This window comes from Staurois parvus, unplaced genomic scaffold, assembly GCF_062004578.1.
Source record: "Staurois parvus isolate SC_StPar_1 unplaced genomic scaffold, SC_StPar_1.0 ptg000017l, whole genome shotgun sequence".
Lineage (NCBI taxonomy): Eukaryota > Metazoa > Chordata > Amphibia > Anura > Ranidae > Staurois > Staurois parvus.
Genome location: NW_028317813.1, coordinates 16,875,870 through 16,901,177, shown reverse-complemented (window position 1 = coordinate 16,901,177; position 25,308 = coordinate 16,875,870). Strand labels below are relative to the sequence as shown.

Genomic DNA, 25,308 nt, shown 5'->3' with positions numbered 1-25,308 from the left:
GAGGAACCAACACCTAAAAGGTTGGGACCTGTTCGCAGCCTACCTGTCACCTGCATGTGGTTGACAGGTAGACTGCGATTGACAGGTTGCTAACCCCCGAAATGGCATTGCATGTGGAAGAAAGATGATTTTACCATCTCTACCCCAGATGTGACTTTATATAGATTTACAGGTGTATGTTGTGCCCAGGTTGCAGCAGCACTATTGCAGATGACACCAAACAATGTAGTAGAATAACATCCTTACAGGATGTCTTTAACTTACAAGCTGACCATAATGCACTGTTTAATTGAGCTACTATGTGGCAAATGAGATTTAACATTGATAAATTTAAAGATATGCACTTGGGGGTTAAAAACATGCATGCATCATAAATTCTGGGAGGAGTAGAACTGCAGGAGTCAATAGTACAGAAGAGAAAGATTTGAGTGTTTTGGTAGATCATAGACGGCTCAAATTTCAGCAGGTAGTGGCTGAAATTCGAACTTTGTATGGCCAGATTGAATGTACCCAAGTGATTGATCAATCAACTTGGGTACAACATGCAATTATGGCTAGTGGCATTTTTAGCCACTAGCAATAATCACTGTCTTCTCCTGGTGGGGATGGATTCCCCCACCCCAAGGTGGGAGAACAAAATGGCTCAGCGGGAGGGATTCCCTTGTCAACACTATCTGTGTTGATGGGGAAATTGAGCTAAATTCTTTCATGCAACCATTGGTTACAGGGGAGAAATTTGCACCGTCTATGGCCTTCCTAACTTTAAATATTGAGATGTTCACTTTTTGGAGGCGTAATGTTTAAGAAAGTTGAAATAATCAAGAGAAAACACTCACCTGTATAGAAAACCTACCATCTTCTATTCGTTCAGCAGTGTTACCTGTAACATTTGTATAACCATCAATTTGATATTAATTTGCAGGTCTCTGGGGCCTGGTGAATAATGCAGGCATTGGTATTCCAGGAGGCACCAATGAATGGCTTTCTAAAGATGATTTCTTAAAGGTTATAAATGTAAATCTACTGGGTGCCGTGGATGTGACACTTCATTTCTTGCCCTTGATCCGAAAAGCAAGAGGGAGAATCGTCAATGTAAGCAGTGTGGCTGGTAGAATCAGTATCTGTGGTGGAGGATACTGCATATCAAAATATGGAATAGAATCCTTTTCAGACAGTCTTCGGTGAGACATTATACTTTTTTTTTTAATGTTGTCCACCATTTTATGAAAGTATTTTCACAGTCATATTTCCCAATTGTTTTTGGCAGCAATTTTATATAGGGCCTTTTAATGAAAAAAGACAATGTAATATGTCTGGTCATATGTGCAATGGTGCAGAAGCTTATTTTTCATTTGGGAAAGCATGTGACAGGGTAATTTACATGCAAGAATTTGTCATAGAAAGGGACAGAATGCTGTCACCCCATACCTTCCCAAACAAGGACCTTAATATCAGTATCACCGGTTGTTAAAATTCATTTGGCATTTTAGTAGTTGGCTTTATTTTAAGTACCTTTGCTTGAATTTGTTGAATTGCAGTGATGGGGTACATTTTACATTACATTTCCCCATTTTTTTTAGATTATAACATTAAGCTTTGGATGTTTAGAGCACTTCAAGCAGTTGTTGCTGTCAGTCCATCCAAGTGCTTTTTTTTTTTTGCATCATTTGAAAAAAAAAATAAGTGCAAGAACAGTATATATTTTAATCAGCTCCCATGATATCATTCACACTCTGTTATTCCCAAAGAGAAAATAAGGCCCCTTTCACACGAGGGGTCCAATTAGGTCTTCCTTTCATTTTTTCAAACGCACCTGATTGGACAATCCATTCACCCCTATGGACCTACCTCCAATCTGATCCAATCTGATAAAAAAAAGGAAGGGGATCTGTCCCCTCCATCTAGGTGGATCGGAGGGCAGTTGGGTGTAAACGGACAGCGGAATCCATTTAGACCTGGCCATTCACAGAGCAGAGCGTGCTCTGTCCATGTCCGCTCTGCATAGATTGAGCAGACACAGACCTGTCATCCGCCTACTCTGCTCTGATCAGCAGGGGATCAGCAGACAGATCTCCTGCTAATCAAATTGGAGCCCACCCCATGTGAAAGGGGCCTATATCATACACAGATTTGGCCTGTTATCGCTAAAGAAAATTGTCCTGATGCTGGTCAGTGTTACTACACTGTATCATCTGTGGTATCTTAATTTTTTTTTTTAACAAACTTGTTTGTTGCCATAATGTTAGGTAAATGAAAATAGTCAGTATGACTTAATAGAACAGGACTCAAATCATATATTTAGAAAGTGTTCACAAAACAGTAAGTTATTCAGTAGATGTCTGAACAAAGTTAGGCTTTACACAATGAGCAGCATAAACAGAATTTTTTTTCCTTCTACAACATAAAGGTGATTCTAGCAAAGGGTTGGATTGTATAACAAAGTCAGCCGGTGCATTCTCATCAAACTTTTCATCTTTGTCAAGCACGAGAGTATTGTGAGCCTTGACAATCAGAAAATATTCATGAGCTTTGATCTGCTTGGCTGCAATGAGATTGCCACAACTAAGTTAGCTGGAGAGAAGACCTTCTTCTTTGGCATCCACTTCTATCCCCTTTAGATTTTGGAGTTTTGTTTGTTTTTTGTGGAATATCTTTCCAATGCATAACTATAGCAAGATCATTCCATCAGTATACATGTCTCTGGCAGGAGGAAAAGGCTGTCCTGCCTTTAACTGAAGATGTAGGACCACTTGTAAGAATTTCACTTACAGTCATGCCATTCCTATCCACTGTATTAGCTTAACCACTTCCCATCCGGCCCATGTTAATAAACGGCCGGATGGGAGCATTGCAGGAGTGGGTGGCCGTTTATAAACATCCTTCCCGCTTCCCTGCCTGTGTGCGCTCCCTGGGAGCGCGCGGCATTGATCGCTGTACGGGACCTCTGTGTGAGGTCCCAATCATGTGATCACTGATTGGCCAATCAGTGATCACATGAATAGTAGTAAGCAAGATGTCACTTCTGACATCATTGCTTACTACTAGTGAAATCTGTGAATGATCACAGAGGTCACATGGTACAAGGCCATTCACAACAGCCTTGTACCATGTGTCCAGCTGTGACCATTCACAGCTCACACAGTATTTCTAAATAGCTGCAAGAATGCAGCCAGAAAGAAGGAGAAATTATTGCTTTTACAGCCTTTATAGGTGTAAAAGCAATCAGTGTAAAAAAAAAAAAAAAATCTTCCTCACCCCCCACAAGTAGTACAGTGTCACTATGATGACACTGTACTGTTAGGGTGACAGTATGTTAAAAAAAACATAAATAATAATATAAAAAAAAATAAAAATGTAAAAAAAATTTTGAAAAATTATAATTTTTGGTTATAAATAGAGATGAGCGAATCGAACATGACGAAGTGGAATTCGTTCCGAAGATTTGGAAAAATTCTATTCGCATCCGAATTGACGAATGACGAATCCGAAGATTAGCAAACTTCGGATGCACGAATCGAATTTTCCCAAAAATGGCGGCGACATGTGTGGCGACGGAGAAAATGGACAGAGAAGATGGGGCGGGGATCTCTGGGAAGGCGCGCAGACAAGGCGCGCTGACCCATAATGCATTCATGACATGTGATCGCATTAGCCAATCAGCAGCCAGCCAGCACTGTGTAATGGTGGAGCTATAAATCGCGGCCAACTTAGAATTCTCCATTAGCCTCCGGTCATTCAAGAGAGACAGACCTGTGTGTATTAAGGGACAGAGTTAGGGCCACAGAGACTTTAGGGCCACAGAATCGTTACTCAGGGACACAGAATCGTTACTCAGGGACACAGAATCGTTACTCAGGGACACAGAATCGTTACTTAGGGCCACAGCTATCAAAGAATCGAAAATTTAAAGTGACATACACCCTTTTTTTTTTTGGTGGCTGTCGTGCACAGTTGGTGCTGCAGTTTGCCGATTGTGCAAAATAAACTGACTTTCTGCTTCACAACCACTATTGTACGTTCAAAGAGTTAAATCCATTTACACGCCGGCTGGCGGTAATATTTTTTGGGTGATTAGTGCATTCCAGTGACACAAACGTACAGTTTACAGCCAACGGCAAGCTGCAATTGACCGATTGTGTACAATAAACTGACTTTCTGCTTCACAACCACTATTGTACGTTCAAAGAGTTAAATCCATTTACACGCCGGGTGGCGGTAATATTTTTTGGGTGATTAGTGCATTCCAGTGACATAAACGTACAGTTTCCAGCCAACGGCAAGCTGCAATTGACCGATTGTGCTAAATAAACTGACTTTCTGCTTCACAACCACTATTGTACGTTCAAAGAGTTAAATCCATTTACACGCCGGCTGGCGGTAATATTTTTTGGGTGATTAGTGCATTCCATTGACACAAACGTACAGTTTCCAGCCAACGGCAAGCTGCAATTGACCGATTGTGTACAATAAACTGACTTTCTGCTTCACAACCACTATTGTACGTTCAAAGAGTTAGATCCATTTACACGCCGGGTGGCGGTAATATTTTTTGGGTGATTGGTGCATTCCAGTGACATAAACGTACAGTTTCCAGCCAACGGCAAGCTGCAATTGACCGATTGTGCTAAATAAACTGACTTTCTGCTTCACAACCACTATTGTACGTTCAAAGAGTTAAATCCATATACACGCCGGGTGGCGGTAATATTTTTTGGGTGATTAGTGCATTCCAGTGACATAAACGTACAGTTTCCAGCCAACGGCAAGCTGCAATTGACCGATTGTGCTAAATAAACTGACTTTCTGCTTCACAACCACTATTGTACGTTCAAAGAGTTAAATCCATATACACGCCGGGTGGCGGTAATATTTTTTGGGTGATTAGTGCATTCCAGTGACATAAACGTACAGTTTCCAGCCAACGGCAAGCTGCAATTGACCGATTGTGCTAAATAAACTGACTTTCTGCTTCACAACCACTATTGTACGTTCAAAGAGTTAGATCCATTTACACGCCGAGTGGCGGTAATATTTTTTGGGTGATTAGTGCATTCCAGTGACATAAACGTACAGTTTCCAGCCAACGGCAAGCTGCAATTGACCGATTGTGCTAAATAAACTGACTTTCTGCTTCACAACCACTATTGTACGTTCAAAGAGTTAAATCCATTTACACGCCGGCTGGCGGTAATATTTTTTGGGTGATTAGTGCTTTCCAGTGACATAAACGTACAGTTTCCAGCCAACGGCAAGCTGCAATTGACCGATTGTGCTAAATAAACTGACTTTCTGCTTCACAACCACTATTGTACGTTCAAAGAGTTAAATCCATTTACACGCCGGCTGGCGGTAATATTTTTTGGGTGATTAGTGCATTCCAGTGACATAAACGTACAGTTTACAGCCAACGGCAAGCTGCAATTGACCGATTGTGTACAATAAACTGACTTTCTGCTTCACAACCACTATTGTACGTTCAAAGAGTTAAATCCATTTACACGCCGGCTGGCGGTAATATTTTTTGGGTGATTAGTGCATTCCAGTGACCTAAACGTACAGTTTCCAGCCAACGGCAAGCTGCAATTGACCGATTGTGTACAATAAACTGACTTTCTGCTTCACAACCACTATTGTACGTTCAAAGAGTTAAATCCATATACACGCCGGGTGGCGGTAATATTTTTTGGGTGATTAGTGCATTCCAGTGACATAAACGTACAGTTTACAGCCAACGGCAAGCTGCAATTGACCGATTGTGCTAAATAAACTGACTTTCTGCTTCACAACCACTATTGTACGTTCAAAGAGTTAAATCCGGTTTTATTTTTGGGGTGCTTATTGAATTAAAGAGTATGTCAGACAACACACAGAGGAGTGGCAGAGGAGGCAATGTTTCAGGAGCGAGCAGACGTGGCAGCAGAGGAAGGGGTCGAGGCAGCACTAGTCGCAGCCAGAGGCCAGTGCTCCCGGTGTCATCCAGCGGTCGTGTCTCCCCCGACAACCCTGCCGTCATCGATTGGTTGACTCGGTCGTCTTCCTCTTCCCAGGTCACCTCTGACACCTACAGCCAACGGTCGGTGGGTACGTCAGACACAACCGTTAGTTGGCATGGCCCGGGAGCAAGCCCACTGAAATCACGTGTCCTCGACCTGCCCCTGTCCTTTGGTGTTCCCTCACCAAGCGAAGTATCGCATGCTGTGGGCTCAGCCCCACTGTACAGTGAGGAAGAGCTAACAGAGGGCGGTCAGGAACGGGGGGAGACATCCGCCTCTTCAGCAGCCAGGCGAAGAAGTACTGGCGAGGAGAGTGGCTCGGTAGCCGATCTAGAGACAGGTCTGTCTCCTGACCCACACACAGCCGAGGGGGCTAGTAGTGACGCGGAGACCCTAATTGATGATGATGAGGCTGATCGCACTTGGCAGCCTCGTCGTCATCAGGCTATTGCTTCCGCATCATCAGGAGAAAAGGGTGCCAGCTTGCCAGCGAGCAAAACAGTCGGTGGGTTGCCCAGGAGGCAGCAGGGTCGCAGCAGTGTCAGTGGAGCCAAACGGCCACGGAGTAGAGCACCAGCTCCACTGCAGCCTACCACCACGGCCAGTAGTGGTGCCGGTGTGCACGGAGGAAGTAGCAGTCAGCCAGTGAGGAGTAGCGGGGGCAAAGTTTCCTACTCGGCGGTGTGGCAATTTTTCGTCAAGCCGCCCGAGGAAGTAAACGTAGCCGTATGTCGACTATGTGGCCAGAAAGTCAAGCGTGGCCAGGGGGCCAATGTTGGGACTACAGCGTTGCGTCAGCATATGCAGCGTCGCCATTCGGTGGCCTGGGAAAACCGTGATAAAGATACGGCGGTTCTGCCTGCCCCAGCCCCCGCTCCATCACCCGCTCCGTTACTTGCTCCGTCACCCGACGTCAATCGCCCTCTATCAGCCAGTCAAGGCTCCAACACCTCTGCTGAGGGGAGTTGTCGCTCGTTGGCATCTTCCGCTCGTTCAGATGCTCCTTCTCCTGCTACTCCTCTTCACGGATTCCGTCAGCAGTCTTTCTTGGAATCCGTTTCCAAGAGACAACAGTTTGCGAGCACGCACCCGACGGTGCAGAAGCTGAACGTCCTCCTGTCCAAGTTGCTGGTGCTGCAGTCCATCCCTTTCCAAGTGGTGGACTCAGCACCTTTCCGAGAAATGATGGCTTGTGCCGAGCCGCGGTGGAGAGTGCCAAGCCGGCATTTCTTCGCCAAAAAGGCAGTGCCAGCCCTGCATTCACATGTAGAAGAGATGGTGGGCCAGTCTTTGAGCATGTCGGTCTCTGCCAAAGTGCACGGCAGCGCCGACGTGTGGAGCTGTAACTACGGTCAGGGACAGTACATGTCATTTACGGCCCACTGGGTGAACGTGGTGCCGGCACAGTCGCACCAGCAACTTGGACAAGTCACGCCGCTTTTGCCTCCACGTTTGCACGTCCTTGGTCCAGCAAAGATGTCCGCCTCTACCACCTCTTCTTCCGCTGTGTCCTCAGCCGCCACCCCCGTGCCAAGTCCCATTACCCGACCGGCATATCACATGTGCAGGGCGCAACGGTGTCACGCTGTGCTGCACCTGGTATGCCTTGGCGAACATAGTCACACAGGGGAGGAACTTCTGAGTGTAATGAACAGAGAAATCGACAGATGGCTGTCTCCGCGCAAACTGAAAATTGGAACCATGTTGACCGACAACGGAAAGAACATGGTGTCTGCTCTGCGTCAAGGAAGGTTGTGCCATGCGCCATGCATGGCTCACGTGTTCAATCTGGTTGTCAAGCGGTTCCTAAAATCCACCATCCCACTGCAAGACATCCTTAAAATGTCACGTAAACTTTGCATGCATTTCAGCCATTCCTACACCGCAAAGCACACCCTCCTTGAGCTGCAGCGGCAGAACGGAATTCCACAGCATCGCCTGATCTGCGACGTTGCAACAAGGTGGAATTCAACCCTACATATGTTAGACCGCCTTTACGAACAGCGAAAGGCCATCACCGATTTCCTGATGTTACAAGCGGATAAAGGTACTCCCCTGTGTAACTTAGATGTCAACCATTGGCAGCTCATACGTGACACCTGCCGCTTGCTCAGGCCCTTTGAGGAGGCCACGCTATTCGTGAGTCGGCAGGACTATGGGATGAACGACGTCATTCCTCTGTTGCACATCCTGGAACAAATGCTGTTAACAATGGCTGGTCAGGGTGCGATAGACGTGGCGCACAGATCTCAACGCCACATGACCCCTGTGGGGGCAGGACAGGAAGAAGAGGAGGAGGTAGAGGAGGACATTGGTGCTCAGGAATTATTGAGTGAAATGGGTGGTTTTTCCACTCAGCGGACAGGAGTGGAGGAGCAGGAGCATCTGGTAGAGGAGGAGGAGGAGACAGAGGACCCAGACGCACCGTGGCAGTATGCTGTGGAGATGGAGGCAGGGAGTCCCTCGCATTCCTTGGCACAAATGGCCCATAGCATGCTCGGTTGCTTGCGTAGCGACAGCCAAATAATAACCATCAGACAGAGGGATGACTTTTGGCTGTCCACCTTGTTGGACCCTCGCTACCGTTCAAAAATGGTGGCCTTTTTCACACCTGCTGAGAGGGAGGCCAAAATAAAGTACTATAAAAACCACCTATGTAGTCAGTTGGTCTCTGCCTTTCTGCGCCAACGTCCATCCTCAGACACTGTGGGCCCTGTGCACTCGCGTTCCGCTGCCATGGCAGCAGGGGAGGGGTGGGGTGGTAGGAGCAGTGGCAGCTCCACCAGCAGCGGCTGCCTCAGTCTGCAGTCGATGATGAGTAGCTTTCTTCACCAGCGCAGTGAGGAAACTACTAACCAGCCGCAGCAGCAGCAGCATCAGGTGGACCTGGAGCAGGACCTCAAACAACAGGCTTGGGCCTACTTGGACAGCACCCTGCCAACCGAGGTAGACAATCCCCTTGACTACTGGGCAACGAAACTTGACCTTTGGCCCCAACTAGCTGAATTTGCCCTTGAAAGGCTGTCATGCCCGGCCAGTAGCGTGGCATCGGAGCACGTGTTTAGTGCGGCAGGAGGTATTGTAACTCCGCGGAGGACACGACTGTCCACCCAAAGTGTGGAGAGACTCACGTTTGTGAAAATGAATCAGGCGTGGATTAGTCTGGATTTCAAACCACCAGTTCCTGACACAACTGACTAAATCCGCCATGAATCATGCCCCAAACATGTTATTAGGGACAAATGGAAGACCTCCACCTGATCCGTACATTTGTATATATATTTTATTGAGAGGCTGCTGGTCGGCCGACTCATGTTTTGCACATTTTTAATGACTTATACTCTGCAGGTCGGGCCCCTCATGAATTGGGGTTTTTAAATTATTTATACTTCGCTGGACGACCGTCACATGAATTGAACCTTTTTAATGACTTATACTCTGCTGGTCGGGCCCCTCATGATTGGTGTTTTTAAATTATTTATACGTCGCTGGACGACTGTCACATGAATTTAAACTTTTTAATTATTTATAGTCGACCAGTTCCAGACCGATGGAATAGCAATTTTTTTAAATATTTATTTGACACGTGTTGTCCATCTCATCAATGAGGTGGACTGTTTATTTATTGGCCACGGTTTGGCCCCCTCCTGTTTCTTACATTGTTAACTTGTTGTATCGGTCACGGTTTGGCCACATGTTTGGTTGTCTTGTTAAGATTTTCTGTAATGTACACAGTTACGCTTGACTTGTCGACTTTCCACAATCTACTAAGGTATAGCATCGCATCAAAGTTTTTTTTGTTTTTTTTTGGTCTAAACCATTTCTTATAATGTCAATTTGTAGGATACGCCGCTGTAAGGCGACCTACTTTTTTGTCACTGTGTAGACATCTATTTATAGGCCGATGTTTGGCCAGAAAGATATATTTAGTAATAACCTAGCCGTTCAAGCCGCTCACTGAACACCTCGGGAATTGCTTTGTATATCTGTCGCATTAGGGGCCGCTGTCTGGCGACATAATTTTTTGTCACTGTGTAGACATCTATTTATAGGCCGATGTTTGACCACAAAAATATATTTAGTAATAACCTAGCCGTTCAGGCCGCTCCCTGAACACCTCGGGAATTGCTTTGTATATCTGTCGCCTTAGAGGCCGCTGTCTGAACAGCTCATGAATTGCTTTCTATATGTGTCGCCTTTGAGGCCGCTGGCTGGACAGCTGATGAATTGATTTGTATATATGTACTTATTGTCCGCTGTCCGGACAGCTCATGAATTACTTTTTGTATATAGCCTTCCAAACCACTCTCAGAATAAGTCATGATATTCATGCTGTGTATAGCCTTATAGGCCAATGGTCAATCAAGTCATGATTGTTATAGTGTGTATAGCCTTATAGGCCGCTGTCTTTACAACTTTATAATTCCATGCAGTATATAGCCCTATCGGCCACTTTCTGGCATCCAGTTGCTGTAGCCCCCATCACCACACTGTGCCACGGGCCCCTGTGCCGCCTTCTCATACTGCTGCCAGATCCATCCTCTGCCATCTGCGTCTTTGTCGTCTGCTCACGCTGCTGGGTTCCAGTTTTAAACCTAGGCCTGTGTATGGCTTCCGAATACTGCTGCCTCCACCGCCACCCTGCGCCATGTGCCTCTGTCGTCTGCTCACGCTGCTGACGGCTTCCGCTTTTTAACCTAGGCCTGTGTATGGCTTCCGAATACTGCTGCCTCCACCGCCACCCTGCGCCATGTGCCTCTGTCGTCTGCTCACGCTGCTGACGGCTTCCGCTTTTTAAACTAGTCCTGTGTATGTCTTCCGAATACTGCTGCCTCCACCGCCACCCTGCGCCATGTGCCACTTTTGGGTTTCCTCACACTGCTGCCAGGTCCATACTGATTCATGGCCCCCTGTACCGGCTCCTCATGAACGTGGTTCAGCGTGTTTGCATCACTTAATGGCAAATCGTTGACAAATGCTGGGACGTTCAGTGTTGTGCGCATTAAGCCAGACAGCAAAGGGCAGCACAGACCTGTTATTACTCGCTCAAGCATGGCTGAACAAAACCAGTCTCTACCACAAATTGGACCCAGACCTGCCCAGGGTCTCGTAACTAGATTGCACGGAGGAGTAGAGTCCGTTATCGGAATTAAATAGACAAAACGCCACACCAAAAAGAGTGGCCATTTCCAACACTTATTCCAGAAAGAGGAACAACCCGTTTCATATACGGCCCGTAGACGTTTCACGTCTGCCACATTCAGTCGATTTAAGACGCAAGCTCCACTTCCTGTGGTCTCTGACCGTCGATATACCTTTAAGTGTCAGCTTTGAAGCTATATTCCCTCCGGAGCACTGACACTGGTGCCCTTCCGTCAACATGCCTTTAAGTTTCAGTTTTCAACCATATTCCCCACAGAAGCCAAACTCTTGGGTATCCCAGAAGCTGCTCAGCGGGTCAGGGCAATAAAGCTCCCGGTTCGCAGGTTGTTCCGTCTTATGGATGGAAGTACGACGGTATATGATCTTCTTCGCACCCACGGCATTACCTCATAAAATTTCTGCATTGCATCTGCAATCACAACGCTGACTTCCCGGATCGCCACTCAGCCATTGGACTCTTGATAGTCGTCTCCCCACACTGCTGCTGGGGGGACTTTTTAACCTAGGTCTGTGTATGGCCTTCAATTGAAGCTGCTTCCGCTCCGCCACTCTGCCATTGGACTCTTGATAGTCGTCTCCCCACGCTGCTGCTGGGGGGACTTTTTAACATAGGCCTCTGTATGGCCTTTAATTGAAGCTGCTTACGCTCCGCCACTCTGCCATGGGCCTCTTGGGTATCCCAGAAGCTGCTCAGCGGGTCAGGGCAATAAAGCTCTCGGTTCGCAGGTTGTTCCGTCTTATGGATGGAAGTACGACGGTATATGATCTTCTTCGCACCCACGGCATCACCTCATAGAATCTCTGCATTGCATCTGCAATCACAACGCTGACTTCCCGGATCGCCACTCAGCCATTGGACTCTTGATAGTCGTCTCCCCACACTGCTGCTGGGGGGACTTTTTAACCTAGGCCTGTGTATGGCCTTCAATTGAAGCTGCTTCCGCTCCGCCACTCTGCCATTGGACTCTTGATAGTCGTCTCCCCACGCTGCTGCTGGGGGGACTTTTTAACATAGGCCTCTGTATGGCCTTTAATTGAAGCTGCTTACGCTCCGCCACTCTGCCATGGGCCTCTTGGGTATCCCAGAAGCTGCTCAGCGGGTCAGGGCAATAAAGCTCCCGGTTCGCAGGTTGTTCCGTCTTATGGATGGAAGTACGACGGTATATGATCTTCTTCGCACCCACGGCATTACTTCGTAGAATTTCTGCATTGCATCTGCAATCACAACGCTGACTTCCCGGATCGCCACTCAGCCATTGGACTCTTGATAGTCGTCTCCCCACACTGCTGCTGGGGGTACTTTTTAACCTAGGCCTGTGTATGGCCTTCAATTGAAGCTGCTTCCGCTCCGCCACTCTGCCATTGGACTCTTGATAGTCGTCTCCCCACGCTGCTGCTGGGGGGACTTTTTAACCTAGGCCTGTGTATGGCCTTCAATTGAAGCTGCTTCTGCTCCACCACTCTGCCATTGGACTCTTGATAGTCGTCTCCCCACACTGCTGCTGGGGGGACTTTTTAACATAGGCCTCTGTATGGCCTTCAATTTAAGCTGCTTACGCTTCGCCACTCTGCCATGGGCCCCTGTACCGCCTCCTCTTGCTGCTGCCAGGTCCAGAGTGTGTCATGGGTCCCTGTACGGCCTCCCATTGCTGCTGACTTCATCGTCAGACTCTGCCATGTGCCACTTTCAGGTCTCCTTACACTGTTGGTGGGTTCCATTTTGTGATAGGGTGCTGTATGGCCTTCCATTGCTGCTGCCTCCACCGCCACCCTGCGCCATGTGCCTCTGTCGTCTGCTCACGCTGCTGACGGCTTCCGCTTTTTAACCGAGGCCTGTGTTTGGCTTCCGAATACTGCTGCATCCACCGCCACCCTGCGCCATGTGTCTCTGTCGTCTGCTCACGCTGCTGACGGCTTCCGCTTTTTAACCTAGGCCTGCGTATGGCTTCAGAATAATGCTGCCTACACCGCCACCCTGCGCCATGTGCCTCTGTCGTCTGCTCACGCTGCTGCCAGGTCCATACTGATTCATGGCCCCCTGTACCGGCTCCTCATGAACGTGGTTCAGCGGGTTTGCATCACTTAACGGCAAATCGTTGACAAACGCTGGGACGTTCAGTGTTGTGCGCATTAAGCCAGACACCAAAGGGCAGCACAGACCTGTTATTACTCGCTCAAGCATGGCTGAACAAAACCAGTCTCTACCACAAATTGGACCCAGACCTGCCCAGGGTCTCGTAAGTAGATTGCACGGAGGAGTAGAGTTCGTTATTGGAATTAACTGTGAGGGACTTTTAAACCTAGGCCTGTGTATGGCCTTCAATTGAAGCTGCTTCTGCTCCGCCACTCTGCCATTGGACTCTTGATAGTCGTCTCCCCACGCTGCTGCTGGGGGGACTTTTTAACATAGGCCTCTGTATGGCCTTCAATTTTAGCTGCTTACGCTCCGCCACTCTGCCATGGGCCCCTGTACCGCCTCCTCATGCTGCTGCCAGGCCCGTAATCTGCCATGGGCCCCCGTACCGACTCCTCATGCTGCTGCCAGGCCCGTAATCTGTCATGGGCCCCTGTACCGCCTCCTCATGCTGCTGCCAGGTCCAGAGTGTGTCATGGGTCCCTGTACGGCCTCCCATTGCTGCTGTCTCCATCGCCACACTCTGCCATGTGCCACTTTCAGGTCTCCTCACACTGCTGGTGGGTTCCATTTTGTCATAGGGTGCTGTATGGCCTCCCATTGCTGCTGCCTCCACCGCCACACTGTGGCTCCACACTCTGGTTTTGGCCCCGTGACTGCCCAAATGAGTGAAGTGTGCGGTGATTCTAAGATCGACGGCACTCATCTGCATGTCATACTGACTGACAGTATTATTTCTCTTCCCCAGCAGACTCCAAGGGCATTTAAATTAAAGGTACAGTGTTCTGCACTAATATAAAGGCTCTCTGAAGCCTAGAAACACCCTTTTTATAAGTTAAATTCGCAGCGAATATATTCGGCTCGAAGCGAATTTATTCGGCGAATTCGGCAAATCAGCCGAACCGAATTTTTGAATAATTCGCTCATCTCTAGTTATAAACTAATTTGGGTTATTTTTTTCTTTTTACTAAAAAGATAGCTGAATACATTTTTGGCAAGATTTATGAAGAAAGATTATTTATTTGCAAAATTTTTATAAGAAAAACTTTTTTTTTCAAAATGTTTGGACTTTTTCATTTATATAGCAAAATAATAAAAATCCCAGTGGTGAATAAATACCACCAATATAAAGTTTTATCTGTCTCAAAAAAATGCTAAAAAATTCATATGGGTACAGTGTTGCATGACCACGAAATTATCATTTAAAGTGTGATAGCGCTTAAAGCTGAAAATTGGTCTGGACAGGAAGGGGGTGAAAGTATCGCGACTTGAAGTGGTTGAATAGGGCAAGGACAGCCTTATTAAATGACAAAGATTTTAAAATGCCACATCTGTAAATGGTGTAAAGAAAAATTAAAACAAAAAATGGCTGGGTCTGGAACAGTGTTTGGCTATCAGCACTATCAAAGCTCAGGTTTCTGTCCTTTCTATCGTGTTTGAAAGACTGTTGGCCTCTTATTCCTTTTAACAGTAAAGCAAATATGTGGTTCCATCAGCATGTGGTCTCTGCATCCATGCTGCAGCATCCTTTGTTGCAGGAACTCACCTGCTGGTTTATATAGCACCTACAGGATAAGTTCCCACCTTGTCAAATTCATTATTTAGCTGTGCTCAGGCTAACACCTGTTGAATGAGCATTCTGTTCACTTCCTTGTCCAATTCCATGTTATTTCCTGCATTCCTGTTTCTCCATTTACCACAGCTTGTATCTGACTAAACTTGTTTGCCACCCACCCTGACCTTTTTCCTGTTCCTTTTTCTGATATTGCCTGTTGATTGTGTACCATGTCTGGTTCTATTCCTGTTATCTATCATTTGCACAAGTGCATCCGATGGTCACCATCTAGTACACCCACCATTAAAATCTGTCACTCCTTGCAAAATGCTCCTGTGAAGATCTATTTACTAAAACTGAAGAGTGCAAAATCTGTGGCTATGCATAGAAACCAATCAGCATCCAGTTATTATTGCCAAAGGTTAATTGAACAAGCTGAAGTTAGGCTCTGATTGGCTATTGTGTACACCTGTACCAGATTCTGAGCGCACCAGTTTTAATAAATCCCTTTGTGCCTCTACTATTTTATGGGCTCACGCCATCACCCACACAAAGAAAACACAGAGGGTCCACTGTCCATTTTTTCTGCTACAATCTGGTTCCATTCCTGTTCAGCTGCCATTTTTATAGGTGTGTCTGAGTGCCGAAACCTTGTAAACCACTAGTAAAATCTATTACTCCTTGTGGGGTGCTCTGGGGAAGTTCTGGTGTCTGTGCCTAGACCCTGCATCTTGTCACACCCTCTCCACCATGCAGGAGTCCACCATCCATTTTTCTTTGACACTCTAATTCTTTTTGTTCTTCAGAAACTGCATTATTAAACCATTAGAGTCATTGCTTTCTCTACTCTCACCTAAAAGGTGTTGTTCCTTGTGACCAATGTCATCACATCTATCAACTGAATGTTATAATTTTTTTTGGGGGGGGGTTCTTTTTTTGCTGCAAGGCAATAGACTCATTGTCATTTTATTCATCTGACTTCTCCATGTTGTCTCCAAGAATGCCAAAACCTTTTTCTGGCTCTGAGGGTTAGGCCAGGTCGTGATGGCCTCGACCCTCAATCTCTCAGCATTCAATGTGCCTTCTTCTACCTGCTTGTCCCAAGTACTAAGACTTCTATCATGCCCATCTGACACCTACTGGGTTTGATTCTTAGATTAGCTGCTGCCTATTTGTCCAGGACTTGTGACAGGTATGGTGAGGAACTTTTAACAGTTAGGGTTAAACACTGCAATGTCATCCAGGTAGGCAACTCAGAATGCTTCCAGCCCTTCTAGCAAGTCATCCATGACTCCCTGAAAGATAGCCAGCGCATTCTTTATCCCAAACCGCAATATTGTGAACTCATATAATTAAAATGGGATGAATAAGGCTGAATTTTCCCAAGCCTCAGGTGCTAAATAAATTTGCCAGTATTATCTGCTCAGGTCTAAAGTTGTTAGTTAACAGGTGGGTGCCAGCTAATCCATCCATGGACCCTGGGCATGTAGTAGACATCAGCAGTAGTGATTGAATTCCACCTCCTATATTCCTTGCAGCACATGGTCATCTGATCCCTTCTGTGAACAGGACTACTGGTAACAACCAGGCACTGTGGGACTTCTGAATGACCCCTAACTGCAGAATTTACTCAGTCTTCTTATTAAAGCAGAACTTCAACTAAAAAGGGAAGTTCCGCTTATCCTCCTTCCCTCACCTCTTTATTGTAAACTTTATTTTTGGGAGGGAACAGGACACATCACAGATCCCAGAAGGCTGCAGGACCATTCAGGAAGTGTGGCAGTGGGGAGCCGACTGTGAAGCCACAAGGAGTCACAGCTGGCTTACCATAGTTACCATGGTGGCACAGGAGACCCAAAGACTGGTAAAGAACTGGTCTGGCTGAACACAGAGCTGGATCCCTGGGCTGGCAAGTGTCTTTTTATCAAATGATTCCTGCAAACATTTCCAGCTGCCGAGTTTCCTGTGTGAATTGATCCTGTTGTCTGTTCCCACTTCCCAAGTGTTAGCTAACAAATCTAATAATGGGTCTGTCTCTTCAAGTTAAGGTCAGCTACAAACCAACATTACTGCTGTCTTGCTGTCCTTTCATGGTATGTTTTGAGCATGTTCACAGCTTTCTATCATCTCTCTTTTCCTAAACTTACCAAATAGGTGACATTATTGAGGCATTTTGTGACTGACCCTTACTATGCTGTCTGTAGTATGTTCTACCACATAGGGAGAAGAAAATACAACTTATGTCCAATATTGTAGGCCTGCTTTCTGGCATTACAAATAAACCAGCATTTATGCTTTCCTAAGCCTGCATCATGTTCTCCAGCATTATCCCTACCAGTCCTGAAACCTTATGGGACACTTCTATGGGACTTTTGCTTTATTTTTATAGAGTAACATTTCTATAGCTTTTAGATCTGTTGTGGTTGCTGCTTCCAATTTAGGCCTATTACTGCTGGATAAAAAAATCAGGTGCAACAGCCAAAAATCTAAAAAAATTATTTTTTCAAGTTCCAATGAATCAGATTGGGATGCTGTTGCTGTATTTAAGCCAGGTAGTAATGTAACATTAAAACACTCAAATACACGTGTAAAATAGGTGGTGCCATAATATGGTTTCAATGATGCTGGCCTGTGAGAATAATACTTTTCCAAATTCCCTTTGAAGTCACATTAAAATGTAAGCCCTCATCCCATTATACAGTTTTTTTTGGATTTATTTTGCACTTGTACATTTCCCCCATGGTAGTGCCCTCATGCCCTTCTTTACAATTCCTTGCATATTATCTGATCAGAACTGAATTTTTAAATATTCACTCTGAAGACTTCAATAAGGTTTGGATTTATGTTTGAAATTTTAATGAACACCCCCTGAACTGGACCCAGACACATTTGCTCATCTCTGCTGGGCACTACCAGGGTTCTTTGGCCTAAGTGTCCTTCTCATTTGTAGCTTTCTCACTTATATAAACCTATTCCAATTCTGTTTGCTGTCCTCCACAATAAACCATAGAGAAGTGCAGGTACATAGACAAAAAGGTGAGAGCGGTATGCAGAAAAAAGATGTCTCTGTTATTCTTCAGTCTCTTTTACTTACCTGTTTTTACAGAAGTGTTGTAGTAGAATGGTTTTTTTATGGTGTTTTTTTTAGGAATGAAATGCGTCCATTTGGAGTAAAAGTGTGCATAATTGAACCTGGATTTTTCAGTACACAAATAACCAACACAGAATTACAAAAAGAAAATATAAAACGCTGCTGGGAGAAAACCTCTGAAGAAGTCCGACAAGCCTATGGAGAAGAGTATTTTAGAAATGGTGAGTGAAACTACCCTATACTCCTTAAAAATGAGCTTCAATCAAGCTTTAATCGCCATAATATATTAGTAGGAATAGCAGCATGATTATGCCATGTGCGCAGATGTTCCCAGCCTTTGGGTCTTGGAAGAGTCCTTTGGCACATTTGCACACATGAAAGTAATTTTGAACGGATGCATGAAAATGGCGAAGATTAGGGAGTTCACTAATATTCATCGCTGCCCATGATTCCATGATTCTGTAGATGGACGGGGGACTTACTTAGGAAGCCCTGCAGAACTCCTGTACCAATTGAAAGAGAAGGAGGGAGGAGGAGGCAGGGCAACATGACAAATACTTTGGGGTAAAGGTCTGCTTTACGGTCCATATATTTAGTACAATATTAGGAATCATATGGAGAAGGACTAACATGGAGAAGGAAATTTTTATTCAGAATAGTGAGCAAATCGACCTCAAACAATAGTGTGCATAACCTGCAAAGGTTATTCAAACAAATGATCATTTATACTTTAAGCCTGAACTTCAGGGAAATATAAATGACACATTTTAGCACTTCTTTATTCATTAATACTACAATAAATGTGTTCTTTAAATGCAAGCAATGAAAATACCTGAATTTCATTTGGTATCTGCCTTTTGCAGCCCCTGTATAGTTGAGAAGGCAAAGCAACAGTCATCGTGTTGGACATGCTCAAGACCACTGATACGCCCTGTATGGGGCTCAAGCCCCATCAGTTCAAAAGGGGAGCCCAGGCAGCTGGCAAGCAGAAGGAAGGGGAACCTGGACAGGAGGGGCAGTGGGATATTATTTATTGGAACCAATCCCCTGTAGTTTCCCCCGCAGCAACTGTAAGCCGGCTTCTCCTCTCCCTCCTGCTAGATTTCAGCTGCAGTATGGGAGAACTATAGGGGATCAGCTCCACGCTCACCGCCCCTCCTGTCCAGGTTGCTTGCTTCTGTTGTTTAGGTTCCCTGTATGCTCCCCTGGTCCTGCCCCTGCTGCTGTGGGGGATTGTTTCAGGATGGAGAGCGGAGAATGGATACAGTGAGTGATTAGGCTCATTCAAATGGGTTCCCTGGCCCATACAATGTAAATGAGTTTGATTGTGTGGCTGGAGCCACCTGCTACTTGTTCGAACACAGCCACACATCTCCATTTTGACAGGTGTGCACACTGTCTGTGTTTAGGGCTGAACACCTGCACCTACACGCCTGTCAAATTAGGACCTGTGTTCATACAGCTGCTGCATTCCCGTAGCTGTAGAGGCCACAGCACCTATGTGAATGAGCCCCAAGATCTTATTAACCCAATACAGATTTTTATTTAAGATATAGCAGGAATTTCGTAATTTATGTTGTGTGTGTGTCCACGTATTATGAATTTATTGTATTTTTAGCAAAAATATCATTTTGATTTTTGAGTGGGGCAAAGGGGCCCCGTCAGATAGATAGTACAAAGCCCATGAGAGTGAGCCACAAGACCTCATTCACACACAGAGCTTTGTTTGTTAACTCAACACAGTTCTATATTTTAGATTTAGCAGGAATGATCTTTTCGAGGGCGTGGGGCTGTGATTTCCAACAGCGGCCCTGGACTCATCAGTCTGAGCTTCCCTTAGGGGCCATATTAAACCTCTATGATAACTGGAAGTGCTTATTATACACAGAGGAAATTTTCCAACTTTTTTGAAAATATTTGTGACTGAATGTGACTATACGGAGAAAAAGAAATCACGTGTCAGAATACATACATAATGCATGCCCAGGTTTGTCTCAGGTTCAGGCCTATGCAATACTGAAATATAAATCCAAAGGAATTACACAGGCAAATTAAAAAATATAAGTTGAACTCCAGGCTAATTCAACCCCTGGCAAAAAGTATGGGATCACCACACTTGAAAAATGTTCATTCCATTGTTTAATTGTGTAAAAAAAAAACTAATCACAGACATGCCTCAAAACTATTTTCATGTAACATTTCAACCTTCTGGTTTTAAGAAATACTTAAAAAAAGAAAAAAGAAATAAAACTGTAGTCAATTGCAACTGTTTTTGCAGATCAAGCAGAGGAAAAAATATGGAATCACTCAATTCTAAGGAAAATATTATGGAATCATGAAAAAAACACTACAGTACACCACTAGTACTTTGTTGCACCACCTCTGGCTTTTATACCAGCTTGAATTCTCGGAGGCATGGATTTAACTATCGACAAACAGTATTCTTCATCAATCCAGCTCCAAATTTCTCTAACCCTAGGTTGACACTTACCGTATTTGCCGGCGTATAAGATGACTTTTTGACCCTTGAAAATCTTCTCAAAAGTCGGGGGTCGTCTTATACGCCGGTATACGGCATACTGACACTTTTTAGGGGGGCGGCGCGGTGCCGCCGCCGCCCCCCCCCCCTTCCAACGGAAGGGACACTAAGTACAGGGGTGGGCAGGGGCTGCTGTCTCTTACCTGGCTCCGGTCCCACGACGATCCGGTCCAGGAAGCGCGGCTGCTCCTTCAGTTCGGCCACTGGATGTTCGCGCGGCTGCTCGGCTCCGCCTCCTCACTGGTGATTGGCCGCCAGAACTGTAGCTCAGGAAAGGCACACAGGCGGCCAATCACCGGCGAGGGGGCGGAGCCGAGCAGCCCCATGAAAATCGAGTGCAGGAGCAGCAGGTAAGTGTGCCGTGTAGAGGTGCTGCTGCAACCACATATGCTGGCTGCAGCAGCACCATACTAGAACAGTGTCAGCAAGTGTCATTGGTGTCAGTGGGAGGAATAGTGCTCCATCACTGATACCAATGATGGGGCACTATTCCTCCCACTGACACCAATGATGGGGCACTATTCCTCCCCACTGACACCAATGATGGGGCACTATTCCTCCCCACTGATACCAATGATGGAGCACTATTCCTCCCACTGACAAATGATGGGGGACTATTCCTCCCCCCACTGACACCAACAATGGGGCACTATTCCCCCCCCCCACTGACACCAATGATGGGGCACTATTCTACCCCCCCCTGACACCAATGATGGGGCACTATTCCACCCCCCACTGACACCAATGATGGGACACCATTCCTCCCACTGACACCAATGATGGGGCACTATTCTCCCCACTGACACCAATGATGGGACACTATTCCTCCCACTGACACCAATGATGGGGCACTATTCCCCCCACTGATACTAATGATGGGTCACTATTCCTGCCACTGATACCAATGATGGGGCACTATTCCTCCCACTGACACCAATGATGGGGCACTATTCCCCCCAGTGATACTAATGATGGGGCACTATTCCTCCCACTGATACCAATGATGGGGCACTATTCCTCCCACTGACACCGATGATGGGGCACTATTCCTCCCACTGATACCAATGATGGGGCACTATTCCTGCCACTGATACCAATGATGGGGCACCTATTCCCCCCACTGATACTAATGATGGGGCACTATTCCTGCCACTGATACCAATGATGGGGCACTATTCCTCCCACTGATACCAATGATGGGGCACCTAATCCCCCCACTGATACTAATGATGGGGCACTATTCCTGCCACTAATACCAATGATGGGGCACTATTCCTCCCACTGACACCAATGATTGGGCACTATTCCTCCCACTGACACCGATGCTGGGGCACTATTGCTCCCACTGGTGTGCATTGGAAGAGGGGTAGTCTTATACGGCGAGTATAGCCCAAACACTACATTTTAGCAGGAAAAGTAGGGGGTCGTCTTATACGCCCAGTCGTCTTATACGCCGGCAAATACGGTAAGTGTTTTCTGCAGCATTTTGCAGAAACACAGTACAGTCCATTTAACATGATTTCCTATGGGACATGTTCACATCTGTGCGTTTTCTCCCGGTGCGGTTTTTATTTAACGCAAAAAGTTATTCTATAGCCTTCAATGGAAACGCTGCAGAAAAGCATGTATTGTGTTTTTTCTGAAAATTTGGCTACGTTTTTGCCGTGTTTTTGATGTGTTTTGTGTTTTAAATCTGCCTAGCAGAAAAATAAAAAAATATTAAAAATAATGCAGGTGCAAAAACGCAACACAAAACACAATACAGAAACGGCTCAAACGCAACCTGCATAGGTGTGAACCTAGCCTTAATGCAGTTGCCAGAACCTGGACAGGAGGGGCTTTGCAAGTTGGAGCCTTGTTATGAGTATCTTCTTTCAGTCACACCATAGATTTTCAATTGGATTGAGGTCTAGACTATTTGCAGGCCATACCATTGACATACTATGCCTTTCTTGAAGGGTTGTGCCCTATGGCAAGATGCATTATCATCCTGAAAAAGTATATCATCATCACTAATCATCCTTTCAATTGATGGAATAAGAAAAGTGTCCAAAATCACAATATGAACTAGTGCATTTATTAAAGATTTAATGACAGCCATCTCCCCCATACCTTTACCTGACATGCAACCCCATATCATCAATGATTGGGAAAATTGACATGTTTTCTTCTGTCAGTCGTCTGTATACATAGTGCTGTCAATTTACACAGCGCTTTACATATATATTACATTCACATCAGTCCCTAACCCTCAAGGAGTGTACAATCTAAGGTCCCTAACTTACATCCATACATACACATACTAGGCCAATTTAGACAGGAGCCAATTAACCTACTAGCATGTCTTTGGAGTGTGGGAGGAGACCGGAGTACCCAGAGGAAACCCATGCAAGCAAAGGGAGAACATGCAAACTCAAGGCAGGTGGTGCCATGGTTGGGATTCAAACCAGTGACTACAGTATTGCCAAGCAGAAGTGCTAACCAGCCACAGGGAGAACATGCAATCCCCAGGCAGGTGGTGTCGTGGGATTTGAACCTACAACTCTAGTACTGCCAGGGGGAAGTGCTAACCATTTAACCACTGTGCTGCCTAGATGTTTGTTTTAGAACTGCAGAATACATGGTGATTCCATAATATTCTCCTCAGAATTGAGTGATTCCATATTTTTTTTCTCTGCTTGATCCGCAAAAATAGTTGCAATTGACTACAGTTTTCTTTCTTTTTTATTTTTGTAAATGATTCTCACAGCCAGAAGGTTGGAATGTTAAATGAAAATGAAAAGTTTTCATACATGTCTGTGATTAGTTTTTTTTCTACACAATTGAATGAACATTTTTCAAGATTGGTGATTCCATACTTTTTGCCAGGGGTTGTACATAAGATGCACTTTAAAGCAGAACTAAACTCTCTTAATCAGCACTATTTTCAATGCTTAGGCTGCTACGTAGATAGGAAGATAAACTTTTTTACATTTCTTCAGTTGCTTCTTGGTTTCTGCCTAGGCCAAAATGATGTCATACATCCTAGGACTCTTCATGGACTTTTTTTTCTTTCATCTGGAGGAGGGAGGGAAGTTTTTCTAAGCTAAGCACTTAGGCATGTCTACATGCCTAAGCTAAGGACAGATGGAATCCAGTTAGTAAATGCTACTTGAATCATATGCCCTTACTCAAGATGAAACAAATTATATATCTGGAGAAAAATGTCACCAAATAAACCCAGCGCTTAATGAATTAACACAATCTGAAAAGAAATATAAAACAAAGTGAATAAGAAGTGTACCTAGTGCAAATAAACACTAAAACTGGAGCATGAAAAATCTGGTGCAGCTCTGCATAGAAACTAATCAGCTTCCCACTTTTATTGTCACAGTTTAATTGAAAAAGCTGAAGTTAGAAGCTGATAGGCTGCCATGCACAACTGCACCAGATTCTGAGTGCATCAGTTTTAGTAAATCTTCCCCTAAATATCAACGGAGACAGAGAGAAGAGATGTGGGAGTGAAAAGCTGGGTGCAGCAGAAAGTCTTTAAGAGTATGTAAACCCAACATTTCATATTCCTGATATGTGCCTGCTGCACCATGCACTTGTATGAAAAGAGTATCCTGTTCTCTTTTTATTGCTTCCTGTGTGTGAAATCCCTGGTGTTCCTGCCAGTCCCTCTACTTTCCAATAACAAACTGACATACTAGGCATGAGAACACAGTGTGGTCAGTTATCTAGCTATGCTGGGAACTTAGTCCAATGATCAGACGTCTGCTCGCACGCCCCCTTACACAGTCATTCACTGGAAAGTTCATTTTTCTGCTGTTTCTCCTCCCCCAGCTCTCTATTTTCAGCTGCATAAAGAGCTTAGAGCAGGGGTGGGCAAACTTTTTGACTTGAGGGCCGCAATGGGTTCATATATTGGACCCGGGGGCCGGACCAAGAGTAGATGAATGATGTGTATGTGTCATCCATAGTAAGTATAGTAATATTCCCCCATAGTAAGCATAGTAATTAATCCCCCATATAGTAATTCATCCCCCATATAGTAATTCATCCCCCATAGTAATTCATCCCCCATAGTAATTCATCCCCCATATAGTAATTCATCCCCCATATAGTAATTCATCCCCCATAGTAATTCATCCCCCATAGTAATTCATCCCCCCTATAGTAATTCATCCCCCCTATAGTAATTCATCCCCCATATAGTAATTCATCCCCCATATAGTAATTCATCCCCCCCCTATAGTAATTCATCCCCCCTATAGTAATTCATTCCCCATATTAAGTCCCCAAGTCCCCCCTGTGTCAATTCACTTACCTTTGCTCCGTGCGTTCCTCTCGCCGTGTTCCCGCGCCGTTCCGGTGTAGCATGAAAATCTGTCTCCTATGAGGATCTGTCCCCCTCGACGTATCTGCGCATGTGCCAGTTTCAGGCATTAGCAGCCAATCAGCGATCTCCGGCACATGCGCAGATACGTCGAGGGGGACAGATCCTCATAGGAGACAGATTTTCATGCTACACCGGTCTTCAGGGCGGACTGTGAGAGGAGCCTAGCGGGAGCCTAGCTCTGCGGGCCGGATTAAAAGGTCCGCCGGGCCGTATACGGTCCGCGGGCCGTAGTTTGCCCATTGCTGGCTTAGAGGCTGCGATCACTTACAAAACAGCGAAAAAGGTATTTATAATGTTTTTCATATCTATACACAAATATTTTGACTTTCACTTCTATTTTATACTGAATGTGTTGTTTTACAAGGTGAAGGTTTACATACACTATAAGCGTATTTCCCTTGCTTTGATAAAAGGTTGGGCTAGAGTGAGTGCGGAGTGACTTTCTTGAGTGA

The 25,308-nt window shown here is 45.5% G+C and overlaps 1 protein-coding gene across 3 annotated transcripts in view; it reads left to right on the top strand.

Moving 5' to 3' along the window:
• LOC149473371 (retinol dehydrogenase 16-like) overlaps positions 1–25,308 on the top strand; it is a 52,393-nt gene that overhangs the window by 23,355 nt on the left and 3,730 nt on the right. For all 3 annotated transcript variants that reach the window (XM_089680897.1, XM_089680895.1, XM_089680900.1), the window contains 2 exons: positions 923–1,181; positions 17,994–18,157. In XM_089680897.1, the coding sequence (XP_089537023.1) occupies positions 923–1,181; positions 17,994–18,157 (423 nt within the window). The remainder of the gene's footprint in view (positions 1–922; positions 1,182–17,993; positions 18,158–25,308) is intronic.